The sequence below is a fragment of the Lampetra planeri genome, chromosome 46 (assembly GCF_965212315.1).
Source record: "Lampetra planeri chromosome 46, kcLamPlan1.2.h2, whole genome shotgun sequence".
Taxonomy (NCBI): domain Eukaryota; kingdom Metazoa; phylum Chordata; class Hyperoartia; order Petromyzontiformes; family Petromyzontidae; genus Lampetra; species Lampetra planeri.
Window position 1 is genome coordinate 2102942 of NC_136152.1, and position 27521 is coordinate 2130462.

Here is a 27521-nt window from a genome sequence, read left to right on the forward strand (position 1 = left end):
CCCCCCCCTAGGTGCGTGACGTCATTTATGGACGGCCCCTTAAGGCCTTTCGAACCCACAAAAGAAACGTTTTAGGAGTTTGATGTAACCAGTAAAAAAAAAGATCTCTCTCCTGCGCACGTAAAAACACCGCACAGTTTGACACGCAGGCTTTCGCGACCAACGCTTATTCATAATAACGCGTTTTAAGGGTTCGATCGAATATACGGGGTGCTTAATTTTTTTAATACTTCTGAGAATTTGCAACAATATCACGAGAAATGTGTCTCCGTGCTCTGGAAACCACCTGCAGAAGATTCCAGGCAATGCGTTGACAGTGATGGCGAGTAAGTGGAGACTTTGACTTTTTGAAGCTTTTAACATTACATTTGTTATCATGTACTGGTAGGAACCTCCTGGTTACACCAGCCCACAGGGGATTATTGTGTCCGTCCGTCGTGCAGGGAGGGGCTGGGTGGGGAGGGAGGTGCTGGGTGGGGAGGGATGGGCTGGGTAGGGAGGGGAGGGTGGGGAGGGGCTGGGTGGGGAGGGTGGGGCTGGGTGGGGGGTGGGAGAGATGGGGCTGGGTGGGGAGGGGAGGGGCTGGTCACCCCGTGGTGCCCTTATAAAACTCAACGTTTAACCTACTCACGCCGGCTTGTGCCCGCCCTCACAGTCAGGCATATTTGCGGAATACACCACGCCGCCGTTGACCCTGGCCATTGACCGAGCAACCCAACGTTCCTACCAGCTCCCTCCGCAGGAATGTGTTTACAGTGCAGTATTATCTGTTCTTTTTCCATTAAAAACGATAGTCCCATGTAAATGTTAATATTTTTTTGAAGCACTCTGAAAATCACACGGGGCCTAGTCGTGGCACCAGCTCGCCGCTCGTCGTGAAGGTTTCGCGGTGCGGTGCCCGCAGGCCGCCCTGGTCAATACTGCCGCGTGTATGCATGTGTGTTGAACTTCTTTCGCACCGTACGTAGCCAACCGCGATAATCGGTGGTGTCGTGTTTAGGTTCGTGTAATGCGTATGGTATAGTGATATCATGTATAGTGTTATTTTGTTGTAATTTTTTTTACCTATCTACGTGACTTTACCGAAAGACCCAAAGAATAGTGTAGGGTAATGTAGGGTGTTGTATACAAGTGTAATGTATAGTGTAGTGTATGGTATAGTGTACGTATGTTGAACTTCTTTCGCAGTAGACGTTAAAGATCCCGAGGCGTTATTCGAAGAAACATCGTGACCTACATTTGCCAAATGTCAACGTTTTACACGGCAATGTCTTTGGAACACAAAGCAGCAGCAGTGGCAACCATCGCCCCCTACTGAAATAAAACTTGGCATGACCCTGTTGCAGAACACGCGGGTGAGGCTTGCAAACAATTGTAAGCAAAACACTGCGACTACTACGTGGACACTTGAACCTTCGACCATCAACCCAATCAGGACCGCATACCTGTCAATGTATGATATAGTAGTGTATAGTGTAGTGTATAGTAGGGTTTCGTGTATAGTAGTGTGTAGACGTGTAGTGTATAGTGCATACCTGTCAACCCCTAATCAGTGCCCGACCTTATTACAGGCCAATTCAGACATTGTTGGTCACCCCGTGTGCCTTATACATCTCAACGCCCATCCTACAAATCCCATCACGAGGGAGAAACACAAACAAGTAGACACATTAAATGTTGATTTAAAGCTTTCGTGACTGCAGGGATTCATATTATTGGTTCTTTCGGTAAAGTCACGTAGAAGGGAAATAATAAAATAATAAAAAATATAAAACAATAAAAATTCTCACGACGTTTCGACTGCAACACAAGCAATCATCATCAGGTGATCATCGTCATCAGGTGATCATCATCATCAGGTGATTGCTTGTGTTGCAGTCGAAACGTCGTGAGAATTGTTATTGTTTTATATTTATCTTATTTTATTATTTCCCTTATACGTGACTTTACCGAAAGATTCTGTCTGCTTATATGTCTGTCTATATGTCTCTGGTTCTGTGTTTGATCTCTCTCTCAAATTTTGCATTCTCAGGAAGAACGTAATCAAGCAGGTAGGGTGTTGACTGTTATGTTATCCGACTCTCTGTTGTATTACATTACATTTCTAAGTATACTAGATTTGTGTTTCTATTTAATTTATACCTGATGATGATTGCTTGTGTTGCAATCGAAACGTCGTATGCTAGTATTTAATTTAATTTATTATTTTATCTTGATACGTGACTTTACCGAAAGAACCAAAGAATAATACCTGCAGTCACGAAAAGCTCCAAATTAAGTTTTTTTACCGAAAGAACCAAGAATATAAATAGACACATTCTTTGTTTTCTGCCCGTATTGAAAGGGCCGTTCGCCGTATGGCCATGAAACCCAAACCATCGACCCGCAATCGTAACCAGTCCCGAGGCCCACTCTGCTTCTGAACAGACAATTGAGTGGATATGGGGCCGTCCATAAATGACGTCACGCACCTAGGGGGGGTGGGGTCAGACATGTTTGACGAGGGGGGGGGGGGGGTTGATAAATGTGACGTCACATAAAAATGCGCAACTTAAAATAAATATAGAATTCATAATATAGGTTTGTGGGTCAGATCGCGTTATTTATAAATGTGTCGTAACCCTCCACCACCCGACACGGCCAAACAGTAAAAATGTGTCACGTTTTCAAAGGACAAAATAATTCACTTCTTTAGCCCATCTATATTATGAATAATATTGGTCGCGAAAGCCTACGTGTTAAATATAGAATTGTTATAACAACACTAATTGTTATAACCAGAGGTGTGGACTCGAGTCATGTGACTTGGACTCGAGTCAGACTCGAGTCATGAATTTGATGACTTGCGACTCGACTTGGACTTGCATAACAATGACTTTGTCCCACCTCTGGTTATAACAACACTCCTACAACATCAGAGTGCAGCGCCACATGAAATACGCACCACAATGACAATAGTTTAAAGCGATTTGAAGCATGCTTTATTTTCAAAATGGAAATATGGTTTTGGGGGAGGGGGGGCAGAGCTTTGTGACGTCATATTTGAGGGGGGGTCTGACTTTGTGACGCCGTGTGACGAGGGGGGGGGGAGTCAAAAATCGTCAAAAATCGCGTGACGTCATTTATGGACGGCCCCTAACAAAATCTAAAATCGCATCTTTAATCTGCTGCTATTAACCCATACGAAATAAAGAATAAGATAATGGACACTGATATACTTTAAGCTAAGCAGGTTTTGAGCCTGGCTAGTGATTTGCATGGGCGACCCTTGTGCATAACGGGTGCTATAGGTTGCTGCGTTCCTACGTGGCGGGCAGCAGAGGGCAGTGCTGACACATCCACTCTAAATTGCTGTGCTCCAAGATTCACCAACTAGCTGTGACCGGTGTGGTTGATAAGCCACTTCGGTGAGCTATTAATTGTGGCCAGGTCGTTTCTGAACAAAGCAGCTAACAGCTCAGCAGGCTTTAACCTCGTAAAATAAAGTAAAAAATTGTTTATTTTTAGTGATTTGCTAAACTTTCCTAAACGTTGCACTGTCAAAAAAAGGTATTCACAGCTCATCGGATATCTCCAGGATAAAAATGTATAAAAATGTCCGGGTCAATTCCAGTGATGGGGGTTGCTATGGTTACCCCCCCCCCCCCCGGGGCACGACGTACCCCGCCCCTCGCGTAGGATGACGTCACAACAGCGTGTCACCGCGCTGTTGACGTCACCACACATTAAGCACGTCACGCTCGCCGGCACGCGTGATGACGTCACCGCGCGTGAAATTTCCGAGGTTTGTTTCGTCCGCGCGGGTGACGCTTTGGCGCGATGACGTCATGAGCGTAATGACGTCACCACGTTAACCCCTCCTTCCTCCCACTCGAACTTTAGCCCCCCTATTTTCTCGAGCCACCACCCCCCTCCCCTCGTTTCATATTTCCCAGTCTGCATAAGTGACGAATCACGAGGTCTCACGCGAGCCAATGTGGCGGCGGCGGGTGCGCGCATCCGCAGTGGGAAATACAAACCGACGCGGATCCGGAAACGCGGACGCGGGGCCTCGCCGGGCCGGGCCACCTGAGCCAACATCGCCAAAATCATCGATATCATCGATAACATCGATAACATCACCACCTACATCACCGATAACATCAACAACATCACTACCAACATCATCAACATCACCACCAACATCACCAATACCATCACTAATACCATCACCAAAACTATCCCCACTAACATCACCAATACCATCACCAACATCATCGATAACATCGATAACAACAACATCACCACCAACATCACCGATAACACCACCAACACCACCAATACCATCACAAATACCATCACCATCACCAATACCATCACCACCATCAACAATACCATCACGAGACACCACCAACAACATCATCACCATCAAAGCCATCACCAATATCGCCACCAGCTAGCACCACCATCAACACTCACAACGTTTCTCACCATCACCCACATCATAACACCATCCCTGAACTTTTTAACATCACCAAAAACGGATCACACTTCATCACCACCACAATGTCTATCCTGCAGTCGGCCTTCGATTTCTTCGGAGGCAACGTGGCCCGAGACGAGAAGGACTTCGTGGGCAACACGGTGGAGCTGGGCAAGCAGAAGCTGCGTGTCAAGGCCGTACTGGCCGAGGGTGAGAAACCACAAAGCCAAATTCGCACCCACAAATCTGCCGGCCCATCACGGCTTTTACCCCGCTGTGTGTGTGTGTGTTCTTCTCGTGCAGAGACATTGATCTTCTTGGTTCTTTCGGTAAAGTCACGTAGAAGGGAAGTAATAAAATAATAAAATACAATTCTCACGACGTTTCGGCCACAACGCAAGCAGCCGTCCTCAGGTGAAGAACAGCGTCTGTCGGAAAGACAGCGTCTCATTCAGAACAGGTCTGTCGAAAATACAGCGTCTCATTCAGACGCTGTCTTTCCGACAGACCTGTTCTTCACCTGAGGACGGCTGCTTGCGTTGTGGCCGAAACGTCGTGAGAATTATTTTTGTTATGTTTAATTTTTATTATTTTATTACTTCCCTTCTACGTGACTTTACCGAAAGAACCAAGAAGATGAATCCCTGCAGTCACGAAAGCTTTAAATCGAAACAGAGACATTGAGTTTTCATGTTCACACGGCGTAGGACGTCTCAATGCAGGGCAGCAAATGTGTTTCTCCCTCCTGATGGGACTTTGTGGGATGAACGTTGAGATTTATAGGGTTTTACGTAGTGACCAATAAGGTCTGGGTTGGTCTGTAATGCAGGGCACTGATAAGGGGTTGACAGGTATGCACTACACACTACTGTACACTCCTATACCCTACTATACATTACACTACACTATTATATCCTACACTATACACTACACCATAATACCTGCCGGCCCATACGGTTTTCCCCGTATTCTTGTCCAGGGAAATTGAGTTTTGAGGTTCATACGGCGTACAGCCGTTTCAATACGGGGAACAAAGTTGTGTTTTGTCTATTTGTTTGTGTTTCTCCCGTGTGATGGGACTTTGTAGGATGAACTTTGAGATGTATAAGGGCACGGGGTCACCAATAGGGTTTGAATTGGTATATAATAACGTAGGGCACGGATAAGGTGTTGACAGGAATGGGATATACAAAGCCGATGAGCTTTGAAGCGCTGTTTGTGTTTGTTACAGATGATAACAACTTTGGTTAGGGGGAGCCTGTGGGTGATGATAGGTGTTGGGATGGACTCACTTTGGGTTAGAACGCAAGAGTTTGCGGGCTAGGTGTTAGACATTGGTGTCGGGTTTAGGGGTTAGAGGAGACATTGGGTGAGGGTCAGGGGGTCGAGAAATGGATTTGTGGGTCAGGATCAAAAGTCGGAATGTTGACCATCACGGGTGGGAACTCAGACGGTGGGTTGAAGCTGTGGGGATGGTATAAATCCGCGGTTAAGTGTACGGAGTAAGTCCCTTATCAGTGCCCTACCTTTATTAAAGTCCAGTTCAGACATTGTTGGTCACCCCGTGCCATTATAAGGCTCAACGTTCATCCCACAACTTCCCACCACCTGAAAACTCAATTTCCCTGTACAAGAATACGGAATACGCCATATGGGTTTCGAGGTATGAGACATTGGGATAGGTCAGGATAGGGCAATCAGGATTCGGTGCGGCGGGGATCGATGCAGGTTTATGGTTAGCGGTAGAACAAGACGAACAAATGGGCTCGTTGCTTCTAGCGATGGCCAGCCATTGATACACAACAGCGGCGGCGTTGTGTGGCTTTCAGGGCCGTGAACTTAGCCTCTCGTCACCAAACCCCATCCCATTTACATGCTGCCTCTGACGTGTCATTGGTAGGTTTAGGTAAACGGGCAGAATGAGTAAGGCGTTGCCAAGAAATGCCAGAAACCAGTTTTGCAACCGAATGAATGAGATGTGCGAGATTTTAAAAGCCGGTCAAACACCCGGAGGGGTTTGGAGTTGCCGCAGCATATGCACGCGTATGCTGAACTTATTTCGCACCGTACGTGGCCAACTGTGCTAATCAGCGCGCGGATCTCATCATACCGGGTCACTCCAAACGCATGTTTTTAATGTACGCTTTAATTCCGTTTGGAAGCCTTCATCCAGCAGTGGATTAACACCCGGCGGCATGAGTTCAAATCCTGGCTGGGGGTTGGTGAAAGTGTAAAAAATAGTACTACTTTGTGGAAGTATACAGTGGTTGTTCTTTGGATAGACTGGCCCCCGCCATAGCAATGTGGCATTTCCACCACTGGCTCAGGGCTGTAAACAGGGCATGATCATTGCACTGCCGCAACAATAATTTGAGCAAGAAATCACTTTTATTTTCGTATTTACATTTTAGTGCAATTCTCTTACCCTGTTGAATATTATATATTTTTCGTTTGTCTATTCATAACTGTTTGGTTGGCTCAAGGTATTCCTGTTTATGCCAAAGGACTCTGAACTGTTGCCTTGTGTGTGTGTGTGCCTCTTGAGAAAAGCTGCAGAGATGTACTGTTGGCTAAAATGATTCTCAAGGAAGAATGGGCAGTTGATTTAGCGGCTAATTTTTAAACGAATGTTGTGTTCTCGCGTTCACAGGAGGCTTTGCATTCGTCTATGAAGCTCAGGATGTCGGCAATGGCAAAGAGTATGCCCTCAAGGTGCACCCAAACTTTTATTCAGTTCAATCATAATCATTGTTTTTTTCTTAAAGACGTTTTCCAAAAATCCTCTCCCCTCCTCGTAGCGTGAGCGTGCGATCGGTGTCGTGCCCCAGAAAATGTTTAGAAATAATTTTGAACCAAATTTTTATTCCGTCATAATTTTACCTGAAATCTACAGTGCAATTAGATGTTTGTAAAACGCTTCAGCATGACCGCGCCTAACGATACGAATACATCAAAATAGATGTGCTCTTGTTGAAATTGTGTGATGTCCCGATTGTGCAATCGGCGGCTTCTTCATGAGACGCAGAATTCGTTGGGAATTCTAGCGCGGCGGTGCAACTCCTCCGTGTTAGAAAATGTGGAACGGTCGTCAATAACACTGCAGTCGTAAATGGAAAAAAAAATATTCAATGAACCTTTTGGGCTGTGGTTCTTCTTCAGAGCATTAAACCGTGTTCGAGAACGGCCCTGGTAAACAGATAAGAGCTGTTAATTAAATACATCTGAAATACTTCTGGAGATACTTGCACATTTGAAGCATTACTGAATCCATTCGCGTGCGTGACTTTTCCCGACTAGGTTTTGTTTGTATGTTCTTTTTACACGCTTTTATTTAACTAACCTCTGTTGTTCTTGTTGTCGTTGTATCTTCAAATCTTGTAACTACATTTTTACCCACTTCCCAATGTGGTATCGACTGCAAACTTGGTATACTTATGTCATACTGATGACAATACTATATTCTATAATAAAAAAACATATATTTTAAAACATTATTTTTTATATGTTATGTTTCGGCTTGGTTCTAATTGTCCACGGTAATCTGACGTTGGCTGTAATTGGCCACGGTCCCTTACGTTATGGCAAGCTTCGGGGCCACTTCCTGGAGTCGTGGAGTTCTTCCATTACTAGTACGGTACATTTAATTAAAGCGAGTTAAAAAATTTTTTTTTTAAAATATTACTTATACTTTGCCACCGCACTCTTGGCCACCCCGTGGTCAATCCCTTGCTCGAGTTGACTTGACGCTCATTTTGATCACCGGCAGTCACTCTTGTAAATCATAATACTCTGGACTCTTTTGAGTTGTCACCTCGGTTGAACAGGATAAACGTAGCTTGCCTTGCCTCTGTTTTGAATGGATGTCTGCACATTGCAGAGGCTGCTGTCAGATGAAGAGGAGAGGAGCAAGGCTATCATTCAGGAGGTGCACCTGATGGTATCCTTGGCTGGCTATCACCGACGGTTTTGAGGTTAGAGTGGCCCAGTGTGCTCAGGATAAGTTCAGATGTCAGTGCCAAATTCCAACGGCTTATTATCTGCACTGCACTAATGGATGGGGGGGGGGGGGTGGTTGTGGGGTACAGGGAGGTCATTGGTGCCCTGAATGAGACTTTTAATTTCACAAAACTTCGGAACCCAGTTCCATCATGGGTGCTGCCCCGAGTCGAACCGAGAATCTCTCCGGAGGTTCTGGCTCGATGCTCTTGACACTGAATCGGCTATCTGAGCACCCCGCAACCACCGCTACTGCGAGTTTGGTTTGCCACGACCGGTGACCGGTGTCTGCCTGAAAAAGTGTAAAATGTAGAGGTTTTCGCTCGTTTCTTACAGAACGTCATTGTGAAATTCGAAGTGGCGATTTGGCAGATGAAACGGGCTTTCACCTTCACAGTGGAGGAATGGAGTCTCGTATCTGTACCCTCATGTGTTTTCAAAGTGCTTCCTGAATACAAGTGCAGAGTTCACATTCAATTGACACGTTAAAAGCCAAAGCCAATTTACCACTCGTTGAAGTGAAAGTAATTTACATTCCAGCATCTTTGCCTTCATGGTCTCTTGGAGTTTCGTTTTTTATTTGACATTTCATGAGATGAAGTGTCCATTCAGATTTCTCTCAGAGCAGTGCAACCTTTTCTTATCTAGATGTGTATGTAGCGCCTTTATTGAACGTGCTACATGACAGCGACCTCTGATATTCCTTCAAGTGACCTAAGGTCTACTCACAGTCGGGAGCAGAACCTTCCCACCCACTCTGCATATGAGAGTAATATCCATCCCATGACAGGTAAACCGATAATCGATAATCGTTGAATTCTTGGGAGAGTTGGAAGCAATCCAAATTAAGTACACAACCAAATTTAATGTCAAGGTTGTTTTTTCTGCGGTCTCTTTTGACTGGACCAGAGCCATCAACTTGAGACCCCATTTAATCATAACTCGGTCTGAGTGAGACTGTGGGTCTCTGCCTGACGTTGGGTCTCTATGCAACTAAACTATTTTTATTTTACCAGGTAAGGCCCACTCAGCTAAATATCTCTTTTTCAGAAGCGATCTGGCCACAAATGATAGCTCAATGAAATGGCTTATCGCGTGGAAATTTATAGCAGCAAGATACTCTTAAACGCATGTTTTAAATGTGGATGGGAAAAACCGGAGGTTCCGGAGAAAAATCCACGCCACCACGGGGAGAACATGCAAACTCCAAATATACAGCTGTCAGGGTCGGGATCGAACCCACGACTTCCTGTATACCTGGCGAGTTAGTTAACATCTCGCCATTGTGGGGCGCCACGAGTCATTGGTGACTGGGCTGAGTCCATCAACCCGCGACACTTGAGAACCCGGTTTAATCACATGCAGCTTGCCCTGATCTGAACCCAGCATCTCAACGGTGCTGGCTCATCGCTCTGACCTCCGAGCCCCCCGGTCACCTCAGCTCTCCCCTTGTACTTTCAAAAAGCACAGCGATTAAAATCGCGGGTGCCTCGTGTTCACAGTAGACACAAGATGCGTTAAGTGGCATATCCTGTTCTTGAGCCTCTTGGCTGATCAATAGCCCGAACTGCTGCACGGCAAACTGTCCATTTAATGATCAGTATTCATTAAAATATGTAACAAAGCCTTATAGACTCAGTTCTGTTATACTGTGTAACCTCGAAATAACACGAGCGGGATATACCGTGTCCCACATGTAACGGAGTTTGTGGTGGGAGGGGCCGTTGAGGACCCTATAAGTCGAAAAAAATAAATAAACTTGCGCTGACGAAACTCGCTGGAGTGAGCGGCAGAGCAGTGCCGGCTGCGTCTCCACGCCGCGCGCCAACGTCGCGCGCCAGTGCAGCCCCCCAGCTCCGCGCTGCAGAAGTACCGACCGTCACGTTAGATTCCGCGCTCCAGAATTGGCTCGTGATGTTTCGGTGCTTTTTAGCGGTGTTTTGTCGCCTCTGTTTCGTATTGCTTTTAATACTTGTGTGATTTGAAGAAGAGCAATATCAATAACATTTCAAGCCGCGTGTGGGCTACATTTGGTGTAAATCACCAAACTGAAATACCTTGGCACACCACCCCTGGATCAGACCGGAAATTCGATGATGCTGTGTAAGCATGTTAAACTGACGAAGCATTATATTCTTAGGTTTTTTCGGTAAAGTCACGTAGGTAAAAAATAAAATTAGTAAAAGTAAAATAAATAAAAAATATTTTACTTTTATTAATTTAAATTTACATTTTTTACCTACGTGACTTTCCCGAAAAAACCTAAGAATTTGAATCCTTGCAGTGACGAAAGCTTCAAATCTAGAATGATGAAGCATTAGACCAACCGCGCGTTCTTGTCATAACGTCACACGGCATTGTGCAGTTTGTCTCATTATCCTGTTCATACCGTGGCCACGGTTGTACTGAAATGTGTGGAACTGCTGATGCCGTCAAGAGTGGCACTTAACTTGCCGCGCACCCAGAAAAAAGTGTCCGGGCATCCAAACATTGTGCAGTTCAGCTCGGCAGCCTCCATCAGCAAAGAGGAGTCCGACACGGGCAGGGCTGAGTTCCTCATCCTCACCGAGCTTTGTAAAGGTCCGTCGCCGATGCACAATTCACGCGTCGTCTCGCCGAGTCTCAAGACACTTTCTCAGGAGGGTCTTGCCAAGTTTCCGCAGTCGGGGGATGATGTGGATACTGCTGCTACGCAATCTCAATGGAGTCATTTGCAGTGTAATTTCAGCATTGATTACTTTGGCCAATGGAAGTTAGTTTGTATGTTTTTTTTGTAGCCTTCAGAGGAAACCGGAGAACCTTTAGGAAACCTATCCAGTATAGGGGAATAATTTACAAGCTCTACACGTTCACACACTCGTACATGCGCGCACACACCCTGCAGAACAGCGGTGGGGCGGCTGGGATTGGCGGGTGAGTGAACACACAAACTCCAGACAGAACGGCGCTCGAGTCTGGGGAAACGGATTGTCGCCACCGCGCCGGCCTGTCCCCGTGCTGCTGCTGCGGTGCCGTTGCAGTGGCACACACGAGCGCGCACGTGCCGCTCCGCAGGTCAGCTCTCGGACGGGCTGAAGCGCGTCGAGCTGCGGGGCCCCGTGCCCTGCAACACGATCATCAAGGTGTTCTACCAGGCGTGCCGCGCCGTACAGCACCTCCACCGCCTCAAGCCGCCTGTCATCCACCGAGACCTCAAGGTGCGTTCGCGCGGACGGTGACCCACGACGTCACAATCGTCTTGGCAAGAGCGAATGGGCTTGAGCAGGACACGTCGCTTCATGGAATGATAACCGATGGTTGAGACTAATGATGGAGTGGCAGACAAAGGAGGGAATACACCCAACGGCATGTCCACCGAGCAGCAGACGGAGCGATGAAATCAGCTCGCGTGCCCGATACTAACCATAGATCGTAAATCGGAGGCCTGTGAAACGTGGCGACGGCTAGGGGAGGCTTTCATCCAACGGTGAATAACTCATGGCTGACGATGGTGAAGACTGAGTGTCATGGTGCGGTGGGAAGCTGCGGCTCACTCCCGCGCGCTGGCGAGTCCGGTTGTCCGGTCGGCTGCCCTTCAGAACGTCTCGTATAAAAACCTTAAGGCGCTGAATCTGCAGCTCACCAACTCTCAGGCTATGCAACTCCTCGGGTGTAAATAAATATTCTCATTCTGTTTTTGAACCGAACGGCTCAACTACTTAGAATTGAATTTGCGTTGGCCGTTCCAAATCGTCGTCGCCGTGACCGATCATCGTAGCGTCGCATTCAAGATGTCGCGGCGCTTTCCTCTGCAGGTGGAGAACCTGCTGCTGAGCTCGCAGGGCAACGTGAAGCTGTGCGACTTTGGCAGCGCCACGACCGTGTGCCACTACCCGGACTACAGCTGGTCGGCGCAGAAGCGCGCCGAGGTGGAGGAGGAGGTGGGTTGCCCCGACGCGCCCCCGCCAACAAAATACGACGAATACACAAGAAGTTACCGCTCTGCGCAGTTACCGTGACTCCGGCTTCTCCCCCCGACATCAGTGTGGATGTGAATACAGGTAGTCCTCGACTTACGATGGAGATGCGTTACGACGACCCCATCGTAAGTCGAAAATATCGTAAGTCAAAGATGGCCTAGCCTACACAGGAGTCTTAAAGAATGGTGATAATTTAGCAAAACAGAGCAATTTACAGCACCGTACTGGATAAACGATATACTGTATGTAATTATTAATTACAATACTGTATTGCACAGTACAATTAAAAATAATAAACAAGGTAAATTCTTAGCCTACCTATATGAACTGCAATTTAATAGAAAGTTTTTTTCAGGAAACAATCCTATCTGCTATGAAAACTTTTAGATTGCATTGAACGTATGTATCGTGGTAACCCTCAAATGAAATCGCTAAAGCTACGTATGATACATGCATTGAACGTATCGTAACGTATCATATTGTACTGTGCTCACCAATATTCAGTCCGTCGTCTGCACACTTGAACGATGTTAGGTTGTTGATGGCTACATTAACTTAGTTGTCGGAAGAGGAGGATGGTGATGACGAAGTACAGTATCGTACCTCGTACGCTGCTGCGTTTGCCTGCCGCGCGAAATGTAAAATATTTTGTCGTATCGCTATCGCCATCGTAAGATCGAAATATCGTAAGTCAGACCATCGTAACGCATGTATTCCTGTCTAGATCATGAGGAACACCACTCCCATGTACCGGACTCCGGAGATGCTCGATCTGTATTCGAATCTTCCCATCACAGAGAAGCAGGACATCTGGGTGAGTCGCGCGACGTGACGCCACTTCACGTACTCGTGTGTCCACGTCAAAGTTTTTCGATAACTGCGTCGGCACCAGTGCATCGACCCGTAGATTCGCATAGAAGTTCATAGACCTGCATAGAGATCCACAGATTGAAATAGAGATTCACAGATTCATGTAGAAACCCCTAGACTCGCACAGAGACACACAGCCTCACGGAGAGATGCAGGCTCACAGACACACAGCTTACACAGAGACCTATAGAGTCATATATAAATCAATAGTTAGATTTCGGCCTATGTATTTACATAAAAACCCGCACTCACTTAGAGCTCCATGGATTTACGTAGACTCACATTGCAATTCATAGATTTACATAGAAAACCAAAGATTTACATCGAGACCCGCACACTCGCATACAGCTCATGTCTGTGTAGCACAAACACAAATTCCAACACAAACTCAACACTGCTGTGAAGAAGGGCCATTCCCCGAAACGTCGCCTACTTACTGCCTCTGTCTGTTCCCCTTTGGGGGCAGTGTTTGTGATGAGCGCGAGTTTCCTTGTTTTACTGCTGGCTTGTAGCCACCCTCCCTCTCTCCCCGCCCTTCCTGTTTACGCGTGGCTGGGTATTTACTTGTGCGGCACGATGCACCGACGATTGCGCTTTGCGCAAGCAGCCATTCCCGACGCGCTTGCCTCCGCCCTGGAATTAAACCCTGAAGCTTTTATCCTCCATGTTGGCGGTCCACAGCGCTTCTTGGTGAACGCGTACGCTTATATATCGTCTTCTTGGTTCTTTCGGTAAAGTCACGTAGAAGGGAAGTAATAAAATAATAAAAATAAAACATAATAAAATGAAATAATTCTCACGATGTTTCGGCTACAAGGTGAAGACGGCTGCTTGCGTTGTAGCCGAAACGTCGTGAGAATTATTTCATTTTATTATGTTTTATTTTTATTATTTTATTACTTCCCTTCTACGTGACTTTACCGAAAGAACCAAGAAGATGAATCCCTGCAGTCACGAAAGCTTTAAATCGAAATTTAATTATTTTAGTATGTTTTATTTTTATTATTTTATTACTTCCCTTCTACGTGACTTTACCGAAAGAACCAAGAAGATGAATCCCTGCAGTCACGAAAGCTTTAAATCGAAATTTAATTATTTTATTATGTTTTATTTTTATTATTTTATTACTTCCCTTCTACGTGACTTTACCGAAAGAACCAAGAAGATGAATCCCTGCAGTCACGAAAGAAGCTTTAAATCGAAATTTAATTATTTTATTATGTTTTATTTTTATTATTTTATTACTTCCCTTCTACGTGACTTTACCGAAAGAACCAAGAAGATGAATCCCTGCAGTCACGAAAGCAGCTTTAAATCGAAATTTAATTATTTTATTATGTTTTATTTTTATTATTTTATTACTTCCCTTCTACGTGACTTTACCGAAAGAACCAAGAAGATGAATCCCTGCAGTCACGAAAGAAGCTTTACATCGAAATTTAATTATTTTATTATGTTTTATTTTTATTATTTTATTACTTCCCTTCTACGTGACTTTACCGAAAGAACCAAGAAGATGAATCCCTGCAGTCACGAAAGCAGCTTTAAATCGAAATTTAATTATTTTATTATGTTTTATTTTTATTATTTTATTACTTCCCTTCTACGTGACTTTACCGAAAGAACCAAGAAGATGAATCCCTGCAGTCACGAAAGCAGCTTTAAATCGAAATTTATATATCGTCGTTATATGCATTTGTCGTACATGCAATTTTTTTCACGCAGACGTGTCTTCCTGCGATGAGGTTACCGCATGCCACGCTGCAATCGTTTCTTGGTCTTGTGGAACGGGTGGGTGTGTGCTGGTATTTTGTACCATCAGGCACTCCACCCCCACAACTCCCAATCGGTGATGGGGTAGTTGTAGAGAGTTTCCCATACCTGAGCAGTGTGCTCGTGACCGGCTCCGGTTTAACAGCGGAGGTCTCATTCAGAATCAGTCGAGCGGCATTATTTCTTCATCGGTTGTGTCACGCTGTGTGGAAGCTACCTGGTCTGTCGTTCCACACGAAGCTTCAGGTCTTCTCGGCCACAGTCATTCCCTCCCTTCTCTACGCTTGCAGAACGTGGACCCCCCTAATGGAACATCTCCGCCGGTTAGAAACATTTAGGCTGGCCGGCTTACGATCAATCTTCACGTGGCCTCAAGGTGCACATGGCCTGGCACAAGCGTCGTGGTGACGTCACCGCCACTTAGTGGCGAATGACGGTTGTTGTTGTGTGCATCTGGGTCTGTCCAGAGACCTCCTGTCAGCGAGCCTTCGACACTTCACGTGGCCTCAAAGTGCACCTGGCCTGGCACAGGCGCCGTGGTGACGTCACCGTCACTTTGTGGCGAATAGCGGGTATCGGTGTGTGCCTCACCGTATCCCACTCAGCTTCTGTTTAACTGTTCCGAGGGAATTGTTGCTGCATATTGCAGGGTATATATACGTGTGTGTGTGTGAATATAGTGTAGTGGTTAGCCCGCTGCGCTACAAACCCGACCTCTTAAGGCTATACATGGGAGCTTTGTCTTTGTATAAACATTGGTGGAGGTGTAAGTGGAGAAGTCGCAGGATGAAACCTATTCTTCCTACAGCACACATACGCGCACAAACACAAATATCCCCCCGTGTAGCCTTCACAGACTGTTGGGGCAACTGCTGTTAGCGAGCAGCACCTACGAAGGCCAACAGGGCACACGAGGTGGTGGGTGGCCTTCACCACGCCCAGCTGCCTTTGTCTCCCTTCTGGCGATGTTTGCACATCACACCAGGTACTCATTTGAGGCAGAGTCGACTTAGGGGAGGCTCAGGAGTGGTTCAGATAATCGTCACTGGTGTTGGCCATGAGCGGGAATGGACCTCAGGTCACCGGGTTCATAGTGAAGTGCGCTAACCCCTGCACCACCACTGCCACCGATCCAATAACAATACCAGCCATTCGCCACCAAGTGACGGTGACATCACCATGGCGCCTGTGCCAAGCCAGGTGCACTTTGAGGCCACTTGAAGTGTCGAATGCTTGCTGACAGGGGTTACGGGACAGACCCAGGTCTGACTGGTAGATGCACCAGCTGTACCCCCCCTACTGTGCCAACTTGCTACATTTTAGGAACCACTGCCACAAAGACAGACAATCACAACTCTGCATATACCAAATGTGCACACTGAAATGAAAAGGCCTTGGATCTATTGAAAACATAATAACATAATAATATTTCCTTTTTTGTCCCACTCGACCAGGACACGTATATTGATGTCCTGTCCAGAGGTCGTTTGAAGGGATCTCAGATTTAGCTCCGCGATGTCCGTTTCCGTGGGCCGCTGTCTTAACACAAAGGATCGCATTTCCGAATGGATCCTTTCGTCTCACGACGTCATTTGTTTCGTGTCCATCAAGCCAACTTGGAACAATGGCGACCGTTTGCGACGGGGGCCGCGGGCCCACGGCACTGTCGGCATCGGCTCATGTAACTTTCACCTGAAGGCTCTCAGACACATACATCCTCTCATCTCTACTGAAATTGGCATGTTGCATAGTTGGGTCTCGCCTTGACTATTGCAACTCCGTCCTAGTCCGGACCTCTGCTGGCAACCTAAAGAAACTTCAAAGACTCCAAAACAACCTAGCACGCATCGTCATTGCCCACACTCATCCCCGTCTCGACTCACTAGCCTGTCTCCGTGCTCTCAATTGGCTACCCATCGCCAGTAGGGTCACATACAAGACCGCCTGCCTCTGCCACAATGCCTTCACATCCGCCTGCCCGCCGTACCTTTCTTCATTATTGACAACTTGCAGCTCAGCGCACGGCAGATGCCTGCGCAGCGCGACTCACGACCTCCTCTTGATACCAAGATCCAGGATGGTCATGTCTATGCGCCGCTTCTCAGTGGCAGCCCCAACAGTCTGGAACGATATCCCTCTGCACATTCGCAGCATCACCTCAATCGCCTCCTTCAAGAGAGACTTAAAAACTCACCTCTACTATCACGCTTTCGAGCGACTCTGAGCTTGGCTCCGCGCCTCTGAGTTGCGGCCACTACGTCCGCAAATTTGCACGCGTTATAAATTGAACTATTATTATTACTATTATTATTATTTTACATCGTCAGCCGTGCGTGGCTTCTCCCGTGGGAGGAGAGTGGGCGAGAGCGAGGAGGCTTCGTCTGCTCCTCTCGCCGCACACTCGGGTGGGGTTCGGGGCCGGGCCGAGAGGCACCCAACTCGCCGATTTCGCTCTGCGGCGGCGACGCCAACGGCACGGTCAGGATAATACAAAAAATAAATGTGGGGGAAAAGACAATGGATGATTTATTCAAGTACACAGGCTTGACTGGAAACTCAATGCATCAAAGAGAGTTGACATCTGCATGCTGATTATTGCATGCTCGGTCACTGCAATATACAACGTGTTACAATGCATTGGTTCGCAGATTTTGGTGGGTTTCTAAGCTCCGTGATACGTGCATTGGATAATGCGTGGAAGTATGGACTATTTACAATTCATGCGAACATATTTGCCAATGCAACGTGGAGGATAATGGAGTGAAGGAAACTATACAGTTGAGACGGAACATTTTTAGAAACGGCAGCTGAGAAGGCGAACGCGAGAAAATAGACGAATTGTTCCTTTAAAATCATTCGCGATGCTCAATGTTTGACAAGTCATCAAAGCATTGGTGTGTTTGGAGGGTGAATCATTTCGTGCCGAATATAAAAAATGATTCCAATCATTCTCATTCGGATGGATGAATGCGTCCCCATGCTGTGTCAGTTGGTGGGGGTGGGTTGACCATATTTCACCACTTTGGTCAAGGTTGGTTGTTGATGGGGGAGGCAGGAACAGTTCTGACATCATTTGCCACTGGCTGGGAATTTAGCTGGGCTCATAGCGCAGCATGCGAACCACCATGCGCCATTATTCCACCCACTGACATGGCACCAGTACAGGAGGTTGGTGCACGCTCTTAAACTCTTACAAACCCGATAATTAATTGTGCAACGCCCGGGCGTCTGGCACGGGCTCCGTCCTAATTAGCAATCGAACGCGTTTCCTGCTCAGCCATGCGATCGGATCACATGATCTGCCGCTGCCCTGTGACCCCCCTCTGTGGGTGTGGCCGGGATTAAATCCTTGAGACAAAGGTCGCACCGCGTCTGCCGGTTGGCCCCGGCGCGAATAAAAATGCCTCTCGCGTAGCACAGGGCGGCGGCGGCGGCATTGCCAGCAGCAGCGGCGGCAGCCCTGGAAGCGTTGCGTATTTTTATCACGTACCAGCGCGAGAAGGCGCCTGGCCCTGCCCCCCCGTTCGCACGGTGAGCGAAGCGGCGGCGGGTGGAAATCCGTCGCGACAACAACCGACGGACACTGCGGCTGCGCGCACCGCCGTGATGCCGACGCCAGTCCTGCTGCTGTAGCCGCTCGCCGGGGGTTTTCGTTCTCGGCTCGTCGCTCGCCGCCCCCCCCTCCCCACCCCGGCGAACGGTCGAAGCGAGTTGCGAAATCTGCCTCGATTACGGTGAACGGTTTGTAACATGCGCGCGATGTTGTGTGTCGAGCGCGAGCCCAATAGCTCTGTGCTGCTGTCAGCGGTTAAGATGAATGTCGGTTTACTGTATGGTGGTGCTGTGCGTCGCTTGGCTTCGGCATTGCGGCACTTTGTGCTTTGCAGTCATTATAAGTTGAGCATTTGGTTGTGCTTCATGCTTGGTGGTTAATCTTTAGGTTGCTTCGCTTCCAACGATGAACGCTTATCTATCCTTTACACCCTCGAGCTGTGATTCTGAATAGTTATTAAGGGCATATTGTTATCCCTTAGAGACTCTGACATCCATTGTGCCTATGTCACATTGACACATGTGATTCACCCCACGTATAAAGATTCTCAATGGCTATTTAAATGAGCATTGTAGTAAACAATTGCATTCATTTACATTTAATGCAAATGTTTCGATTTGTTAGGTCACTGCTCTCTGAACCGGGCTGCCCGAGTTCGATTCCTGGCCATGTCTAACATTGGTGCTGTACCATCTTCCTTTGCCAATCCACAATAACCATTGTGGGGAAGTATGGTAAAAAAAAGCATTTGTGATGTGTGGTAGAGAGGTTTTCATACAGCATTAGACCAATAAAGGGCTGGAAATGAAACGCAAACTACCGTAATGCCCATGTGCCTTGAGGCTAATGGTATGGCTGAGACAGAACCATGGTGATGGTACAAACAAGACAAAATATAAATCCACTCTTGAGTCAAATTATAACTTCACATTGTACCGATCCGTTGAACCACCGGGGGTACGCGTACAGCCTTTGGTTAATCCACTGCTGGATGATGTCCTCCCCGCGCCGCGTGGGTCATCGTCGTGATCTGACTGTACTTCACGCCCAGCAGAGTGGGCTGGTGAAGGAAAGGAGCATTTTGATTCAGTACAGTGCATCAACAAACATGGCTGCACTGCCCTCTGTTGTCCACCACGCAGCCCAGCAGCAGCTGGTACCAGCAGGTGGCTTGATGCATGACGCCTACCCATCCAAGCACTCTGCAGGCTTACCCCTGCTTAGCTTCCGAGATCTAACCAGGTCGGGCGCATCGCCCGGTGATTCGATGGCAGCATCCAGCACCGAGGTCCTCGGCCTAAAAGATGAACGGCGATCGACCGCCGCCTGGGTTGCCTTGTCGGTCGCGGGGCGACCATTGTCGTCCCGGCGTCCGCGTTCGGTTTCCCGTCACCGCTGAATGCCGCATGCCCCCCCCAACCCCCCCTTCCCCCCTCCACTTGCCGTGCAGGCGCTGGGCTGCGTCCTCTACTTGCTCTGCTTCCAGGAGCATCCGTTCGAGGACGGAGCAAAGCTGCGGATCATCAACGGCAACTTCAGCATCCCGCCGGGCGACACGCGCTACGCCGCCCTGCACCCGCTCATCCGTACGCTCTCACGCCCCCCCCACCCCGCGCCCCCACTCAGGAGGCCGCGTGTGGCCGATGGGATGTGGAAAGAGAATACTTTGATATTTTTCGATTTAAAGCTTTCGTGACTGCAAGGATTCATCTTCTTGGTTCTTTCGGTAAAGTCACGCAGAAGGGAAATAATAAAATAATAATAATAAAACATAATAAAATAATTCTCAAGACGTTTCGGCCACAACGCAAGCAGCCGTCCTCAGGTGAAGACCAGGTCTGTCGGAAAGATAGCCTGATTGCTGATCATTCAGACGCTGTCTTTCCGACAGACCTGTTCTTCACCTGAGGACGGCTGCTTGCGTTGTGGCCGAAACGTCGTGATAATTATTTTATTATGTTTTATGTTTATTATTTTATTATTTCCCTTCTACGTGACTTTACCGAAAGAACCAAGAAGACTTTGATATTTTTTATCTGGAGGGGACGGCTGTGCTAAGTAGGCGGGATTTTCCTGCTTATTTGCTTTGTTGCTTATTTTCTCCACGACGTTCACGATTGTTGTGTTACGCGGCGTGTCATTTTGCGTCGAACTCGGACCCATCTATAGCAGAATAGCGTCCGCGCCTGTAAACATTGGGCAGTTCACCGGTGTTGACTCAACCAAGCCTGATTGCTGATGAGACGCTGTACGTCGAAATCGGTTTCAGAGTTTGCTTGCTTTGAACCGACGCTGCTGAAATGATGCGCTCCCAGAACGCCGCACGGCTGATGAGAGGTTTTTACACTTTCATCTGGTACAAAAACTGACACCTTTATACAGAGTAGAGGAATGAATATGTTCGCCATCGGCAGCTCGCACTCGGAGATTGAGGTGCAGCGGTTAGCGCGCACCCCTCCATGAACCCAGCGACCTACACGTCAACGTCTCCCGTGTGTGAAACCTGCTACGTGCATCAGGAAATAGCAAGTCGGGATGATGTAGTTCGAGCAAGACTTGCTGTCCTTCCGCAGGGCTGGGTGAACCAAGGTTGAACGCAGCATTGTTTATTGACGCGGCTATATTTGCGTGACCAGCGTTCGACGACTCCCAACTCTGGCGTCCAAAGAGAGCGACATCTGAACCGTTCCTGGACCGTCTCCTGTCCCCAACTTCACCGACCTGTCCCTTTACAGTGTGGTGAAGTACGGTACAACCACATCCACGACTCTAGACAGCACGGGTAGCCCTTTGTCCAGCCAGTGTATGGACAACAGGCCTGTAGGATTGTCGTGCCGCAACCTGGCCCAGTGATGGCACCTTCACCCCCGCCTTGTTGCAGAGGTTTGCGGATGGAATCGGACAGGCCACCCCGGTTATTACTGCGGATGCATTGACCATAGAATAAGCGCCGTCTGCTTCACAGTGGACGTTAAAGACCCCCCAGCGGCCACTCGCTGTCGTCTTCATCATTGTTCTTAAACCAAGACCCCGGGCACACTGGCACGCATGTCTACACTCTCTCTCTCTCAAGGCTCTATGCTGAAGGTGCACCCAGATGAACGGCCAGGAATAGCGGAGGTCATCGCTCAGCTGCAGGAGATCGCCACTGCGCGCGCCGTCAACCCTAAGCTGCCAATCACAGAGGTGAGCGGCCGCCCCCCCCCCCCCACCGTCAAACCCAAACGCCCGGCGCGGTCTCTAAACGCGCACCGATGCATCGACTTAGCGGCGCCGCAGCGGCCAATGGAAGCGCAGAGGTCGCAAACGGGTTTTGATTCCTTACCCGTACCCGGCCGCACCAAGGTCGCAAATGGGTTCCCGTACCCGGCCAGGTACGGGTAGCCGGTGTCGGGTAGGGTACGGGTATCGGGTACCCGATTGCGACCTCTGGGATGAAGCCATGTTGCAAGCGCGGGTGGGTTGATTATAGGAACTTGAATTGTGAGAAGAGACAAGACGTTGGGAAATGAGTGACAAACGGTTACTCACCAGTGACTCACAGCCTACCCGTACCCGGCTGCAACAGGGTCGCAAACGTCTACCCGTACCCGGCCGGGTACGGGTAGCCGGGTATCGGGTACCCGATTGCGACCTCTGCTGTGTGACTGAACCGTACGAAGGTGGCGGAGGTGGGGGCCAGCTGACGTGGGGGGGGGGGTAGGGGGGCAGCGAGAGGTGGACGTTGTGTCGGCCAGGGCAGGAGAGGAGGAAGATCGCCACGTCGGCACAGGCCCAAAGGTCTAAAACGTCGAGCGGCCAGCAACGAATAGCACCGTCAGAGTTGTAATCGATGAGAGTCGAGGACACGCGTGTTGAATTGAGCAAGGTCATTGTTATGAGACAGAAACGATGGAAAGAGGGAATCCAAAGTGGAAAAGTGGGAGGGAAGCAGCAAAAAGAGAAGTGTTGGGGTGAGCGAGTGGCTGGATGAGTGTAGTGAGGGAGCAGACGTGTGAGCGAGTGGGTTGATGGGTGAGTCAGTGAGTCGGTGAGTTGTTGTGACCTGCAGTGTGGTGGTAGAACACAGTGTGGCGGATGAGACGACAGTCAGCCTGGTAGAGACCGACTGTGTCGTCGAATCGGTGTGTTAAGCTTGCGGGAACAGTAACCATTGCAGTAGCGATAGTAGCCCGAATAGGAGGCGTCTGCCCATGCAGCACACTCATTACACGTGATGCAAGGGATTCCTCCGACCGAGTATCGGTTGGATTGCTTGACTAATCAACCACTAACCCTAATTGTTGGGCCGGAGGTTCAGAGAAACGTCTCTGTTCACCTTGACAAACAAACTCGCACGAGCCATCGAAGATACTTTAAGGAGTTACAGCGTGGGAAGGTCCTCTCAACTTGGTCTCCATTGCTTCTGCCGGAGCAGCTCGTCGCAACATCAGGGAATCACTCGGTTTCGGGCACGGCCCCGAACCCCCGTCTCTCTCCGCTCTTCGTCCTTCCTGAAACTCCACCAATCCGCTTCGTTCATCCCAACGGGGTGAGCCCCTCGTTTGCATTTAGTTTTCCCCGCGTCCTTTCAAATTTACCCTGTTGACCAATCCGATTTAAACGGTTGTCCACCTTCAAATCCGGTTGCGTGGCCCCACACCGGCTTTCCCCTGTGACACGCTCCTAGCCAATGAGGGTCGAGCGCGCCGTTTGATCTCGCAAGCCGTTTGAGCCGGCGAGCGTTTGTGTATTTATTTTTTGTTACGGTTCCCCTCTCGGCGTCCCTTGCAGCTACGTACAGAATAGCCGCCAGGACAGCGCGTAGTGACTCTTTGATGCTCCCTGCAGTTAGGGACAAACACTGGCGGGGCATGTCTGTTAGCTGCCGTGTCGTTTGGTTCTGAGAGCACGGTGGAACAGCTCGCATTTCCAGGGCAAGGCTGCCGTTTGCGGAGTGTGTGTGCACGCGCGTGCGTGCATTTGTGGTTGTGTTGGCACGTGGGTGCATGTGCGCGCGTGCGTGTGTCTATACGTGTGTGTACGCGTCCTTTCTGCGGTAGTGTAGCGGTTAGCGCGCTGCGCTATGAACCCGGCGACTCGGGTTCGATTCCCGCTCACGGCCGACACCAGTGACGATTATCTGAACTGGTTCTGGGCCTCCCCTAAGTCGACTCTGCCTCAAATGAGTAGCTGGTACGGTGTGTAAACATCGCCACTGGGGAGACAAAGGTGGTCGGGCGTGGTGGTGGCCACCTACCCCCTCGTGTGCCGTTCTGGCCTTCATAGGTGCTCGCTAACAGAACTTGCCCCTACAGTCTGTTCAGGCTATATGGGGGATCTGTGTCTTTGTATGCGTCCTTTCTGCTCTGGGCTGCACTCTGAATTTGGCATAAATATCAAGGTGATGTCATCGCTACATAGTGTTGAACGACTGTTATGTGTGTGGGTGTGTGTTATTGTGTATTATTGTGCTTGCGTGCCATTGTGTGGGGAGCTGTAGTGTAGCGGTTGGCGGCGCTGCGTTACGGACTGAGTTGCGACTCCCAGCCATGGCTAACAAAAGTGGCCAGTGCTATCTGAACCTGTCCAGGGCCTCCCCGATGTCGACTCAGCCGTGCACGAAGACCAGGTGTGGTGGGTAACAGCAAAACTAGGGAGACTGAAGGGAGAGTTAGCAGAGTGCGTGGAGAGCAGTAGAGAGAGGTGAGATGGGAGAGTGCGTGGAGGGCAGTAGTGAGATGAGAGAGGAGATGGAGGAGAGTTTGTGGGGGAGTTGAGTGAGATGAGAGGCAGGCAGGGCCAGGCCAGTCTGGAGGATGTGGAAGGCATTGAGTGCGATCACATTTGTACTTCTGCCTGTGCTTCCTCAGTTGTTTGACGGAGGAGGCTCCCTGGGCATTGGAATTTCCCCGTCTGTCACCGCTAATTTCCAGCCAGCGCCCGAACACCGCATGGAGCCACACGGTTCGTATCAAAACACGGCACGCGGGGGCGCGGGGACATGGGGACATGCCTGGGCACGGCGCACGCGGGGACACGGCACACGTGCTCGACCCATTTTTGGTTGTTAAAATGTCCCACCTTGTGGGTAAGTCAACAGCGGCTGTCCTTATGAGTGGACTCGCCTCTGCTTTTCGGAATGTGGAATTTCCACCACCGGCTCTGCATGGTTGGAAATGGGAGATGGACCACGCCAATGGCTCAATGCTCATTTGAGCAAGGAATCACTTTTGACTTTGTTCATTTATAAATCCTTTATATTAAGTTCGCTTGCGCGCTTACGACCATGCAAATCTTTCAGTCGTTTTTTAACCCACTTCCCGTGATCCAATCGAGCTGACATTTTGCACACAGACTCGTTGTGCGTGACAATTAATTTTCGTGAAATTTTTTCCCCAAAATTTTACACTTTTTAGGACAAAAATATTATATTTAATTACCAATTGCTTAATGGTGCAATGCAATCATCTGACCCATAGGTGGCAGCCATCTCAAGCCAGAGGACGAGAGGACTCTAGCCGCCACGCAAAATGTTGTTTTTACGGGTTATATACAAGTCATCGTCATCATCAGCAATGGTCAATCCGCCGCTGGATGAAGGCTTCCCCAAGCCGCCGACGCGACACCTCTTGCTACCGCGGCGACGTGATGGCAAATTTTTTTCGTAACTCGCGGCGCCATCCTGCCCGCAGGCCCCACGAGCTCGGAGGGCGACCCTCAGCAGGTCGGCGGGCTGCTGGACATCATGAAGGGCGGCGCAGGCCGTCTCTTCAGCAACATCAAGGACACGTCCTCAAAGGTCATCCAGTCGGTCACCAGGTATGCGCCCCCCCCCCCGCCATGGTGGTGAGATGTTAACTACCTCGCCTGGTATGGAGGAAGTGGTCGTGGATTCGATCCCGACCCTGATGGCTGCTGTATATTTGGAGTTTGCTTGTTCTCTCTCTCTCTCTCCACGTGGTCACGTGGATTTTTCTCTGGGTTCTCCGGTTTTCCCCTCCGCGTTTAGAATCGACATCACACGTTTAGAGTATTTGACTACTATACATTTCCACATGATGTTAAGTCACTTCGTTGAGCTATCACTTCTGAAAAAGAGTTACATAGCTCAGTGCTACAATAAAAATAGTTTAGTTTATGTGTCCGCCGTGGCCCTGTACTTTACCCCGTGCGTTGCCCCCCACCCCCTCACCGCGTGCCCCCCACGTGCCCGAACAGTTGTTATGCCGGCGTCACGATTATTGCGTGGTGAGGTAGGGCTGGCTCGTTGGGCGTGCCACGTTGGAATGCGCTGTCCGTGTGGAATGAGCATTCCAAAGACCCTGGCAAAAAAACACCGCCGCAATCTCGGAGCGTTTATTTTGCGCCGGTTTTGGTAGTTAAAAAAACACATGGTCAGCCATGGTCAATCCACTGCCGGACGAAGGCCTCGCCAAGCCACCACCGCCACCTCTCACTATCCCGCCATGTAACGATGCAGCGGGTTTGAATGTTCGCTGCGCGTGACGAGCGGGTAGGGGTGACGCTCGCAGCCTCGCCAGCCCGTGGGTTTGTGAGACGACGGCGACGTCCGTATTGGATTGGTTGGCGCTGCAGAGCGCGCAGGGTGAAGGTGGGGGGAGAGATCATGTGCGTGAGCGAATCTAGCCAGAGCCGTGGACTGAAGTTAAACACATGTCCAATGAAACGTGCAGAAATGAGAACATTGAGAAATTAAGTGAAATGATAGGAGCGTTGCAGTGGACAGCGCAGTTAAATGGTCGAGTGAGCGGCTCGCAATCAGAAGGTTGCCAGTTCAAATCCCAGTTAGGGGGGGTTGGCTCGGCCTATCATTCCTCTGGGGGTCGATAAAATGAGCACCGCATTTCGGGGAAAGTCAACAGTGGTTATTCTACGGATAGGCTGCCCCCGACATAGGTTTATGGAATTCCCACCCCTGGTTCCGCCACCAATGCCTCTCTAAAGCAAGGGTCGGCACGAGTGACTCGCACGGCGGTGATGGTGGCGCCGGTGTGTCGCTCGCAGCTCCGTGCAGAGACCTCCTCTCTCTTTCCCCGCCGCGCCGATCGCTTGGTGCACACCCTCGTCGGCGTGCAGTGGCGTTCACTCCCTCGCCGCCACGCGACGATTCGTCACGATTTTCGGTTTCGGACAGTTGCCTCCCATGTTTGCTTTCGAACCTTCCCCACCCCCCCACTCCCACTTTCAATGCACTCTTGACCCCCTATGCTCGTTAATGAATTATAATTAACTTAAAGCGGTGATTTAAATTCACCAATTAGGTTGTCCGAATTCGTTGCTTAAGAGTCAACCTCCGATCGGCGAGCTGCTGACCTGGATTGTAGATTTTTAACGATATTGGTTTTACACCCTTTTCGTGGTGCCCCGATCGAAGTGGGGGGTGGTGGGGGGGGGTGGTTGTCGTGGTCATGCATGCACATTTGTCTGTGTGCCACTAGGTGGCGACATATCACTTGATTTGCATTTTGCATTGATCGTTTTTTTGCGTGTTTTTTGTTATTTATGCTTCTGCAATCGACTTTAACACCCTGCTTGGTTGCTTTCACCTGTGAATAACCATGTCCATCTCGCCGATTACGTGCTCCTGCCACCCTCAGCACCAGGTAAATCCCATTGCCTCTTCGCATGATTTTAACTTTTTATTTGCGCTCAACATCAGCTTCTGTGTACGCGTAATGCCTTCGCTTGTCATCTCGGCTTTTGACCACCGTGCGCCATCGGTCACCCGCCTCCTGTTGAAGTTCCACTGTGATGAACGTGTGAAAAAATGGGGAGCTAAGGTGCTGGCAATGCCAACTTTTGCAGCACCCTGGCCACGACGCTCACTTACGGCCTACCAAATATCGGGGAGGAGGCTCAACCAGTGACACGTGATGACAGAAGAACAGGCTTTACCCTTTGCGGA

The 27521-nt window shown here is 49.1% G+C and overlaps 1 protein-coding gene across 5 annotated transcripts in view; it reads left to right on the top strand.

Annotated features, from left to right (window-relative positions):
• The first annotated feature begins 3996 nt into the window (after positions 1-3996).
• LOC144733311 (cyclin-G-associated kinase-like) overlaps positions 3997-27521 on the top strand; it is a 55401-nt gene continuing 31876 nt past the window's right edge. Inside the window, exons 1-11 of one of the 5 annotated variants that reach the window (XM_078615143.1) lie at positions 3997-4672; positions 7113-7174; positions 8340-8399; positions 10924-11038; positions 11513-11655; positions 12253-12378; positions 13142-13231; positions 20064-20199; positions 21687-21799; positions 24466-24559; positions 25288-25414. In XM_078615143.1, coding sequence (XP_078471269.1) covers positions 4546-4672; positions 7113-7174; positions 8340-8399; positions 10924-11038; positions 11513-11655; positions 12253-12378; positions 13142-13231; positions 20064-20199; positions 21687-21799; positions 24466-24559; positions 25288-25414 — 1193 coding nt within the window. In that variant the 5' untranslated portion in view covers positions 3997-4545. Of the gene's footprint in view, positions 4673-7112; positions 7175-8339; positions 8400-10923; positions 11039-11512; positions 11656-12252; positions 12379-13141; positions 13232-18409; positions 18592-20063; positions 20200-21686; positions 21800-24465; positions 24560-25287; positions 25415-27521 lie in introns of those variants that run through there. The other 4 variants (XM_078615144.1, XM_078615145.1, XM_078615147.1 and 1 more) reach the window with 4 other exon arrangements.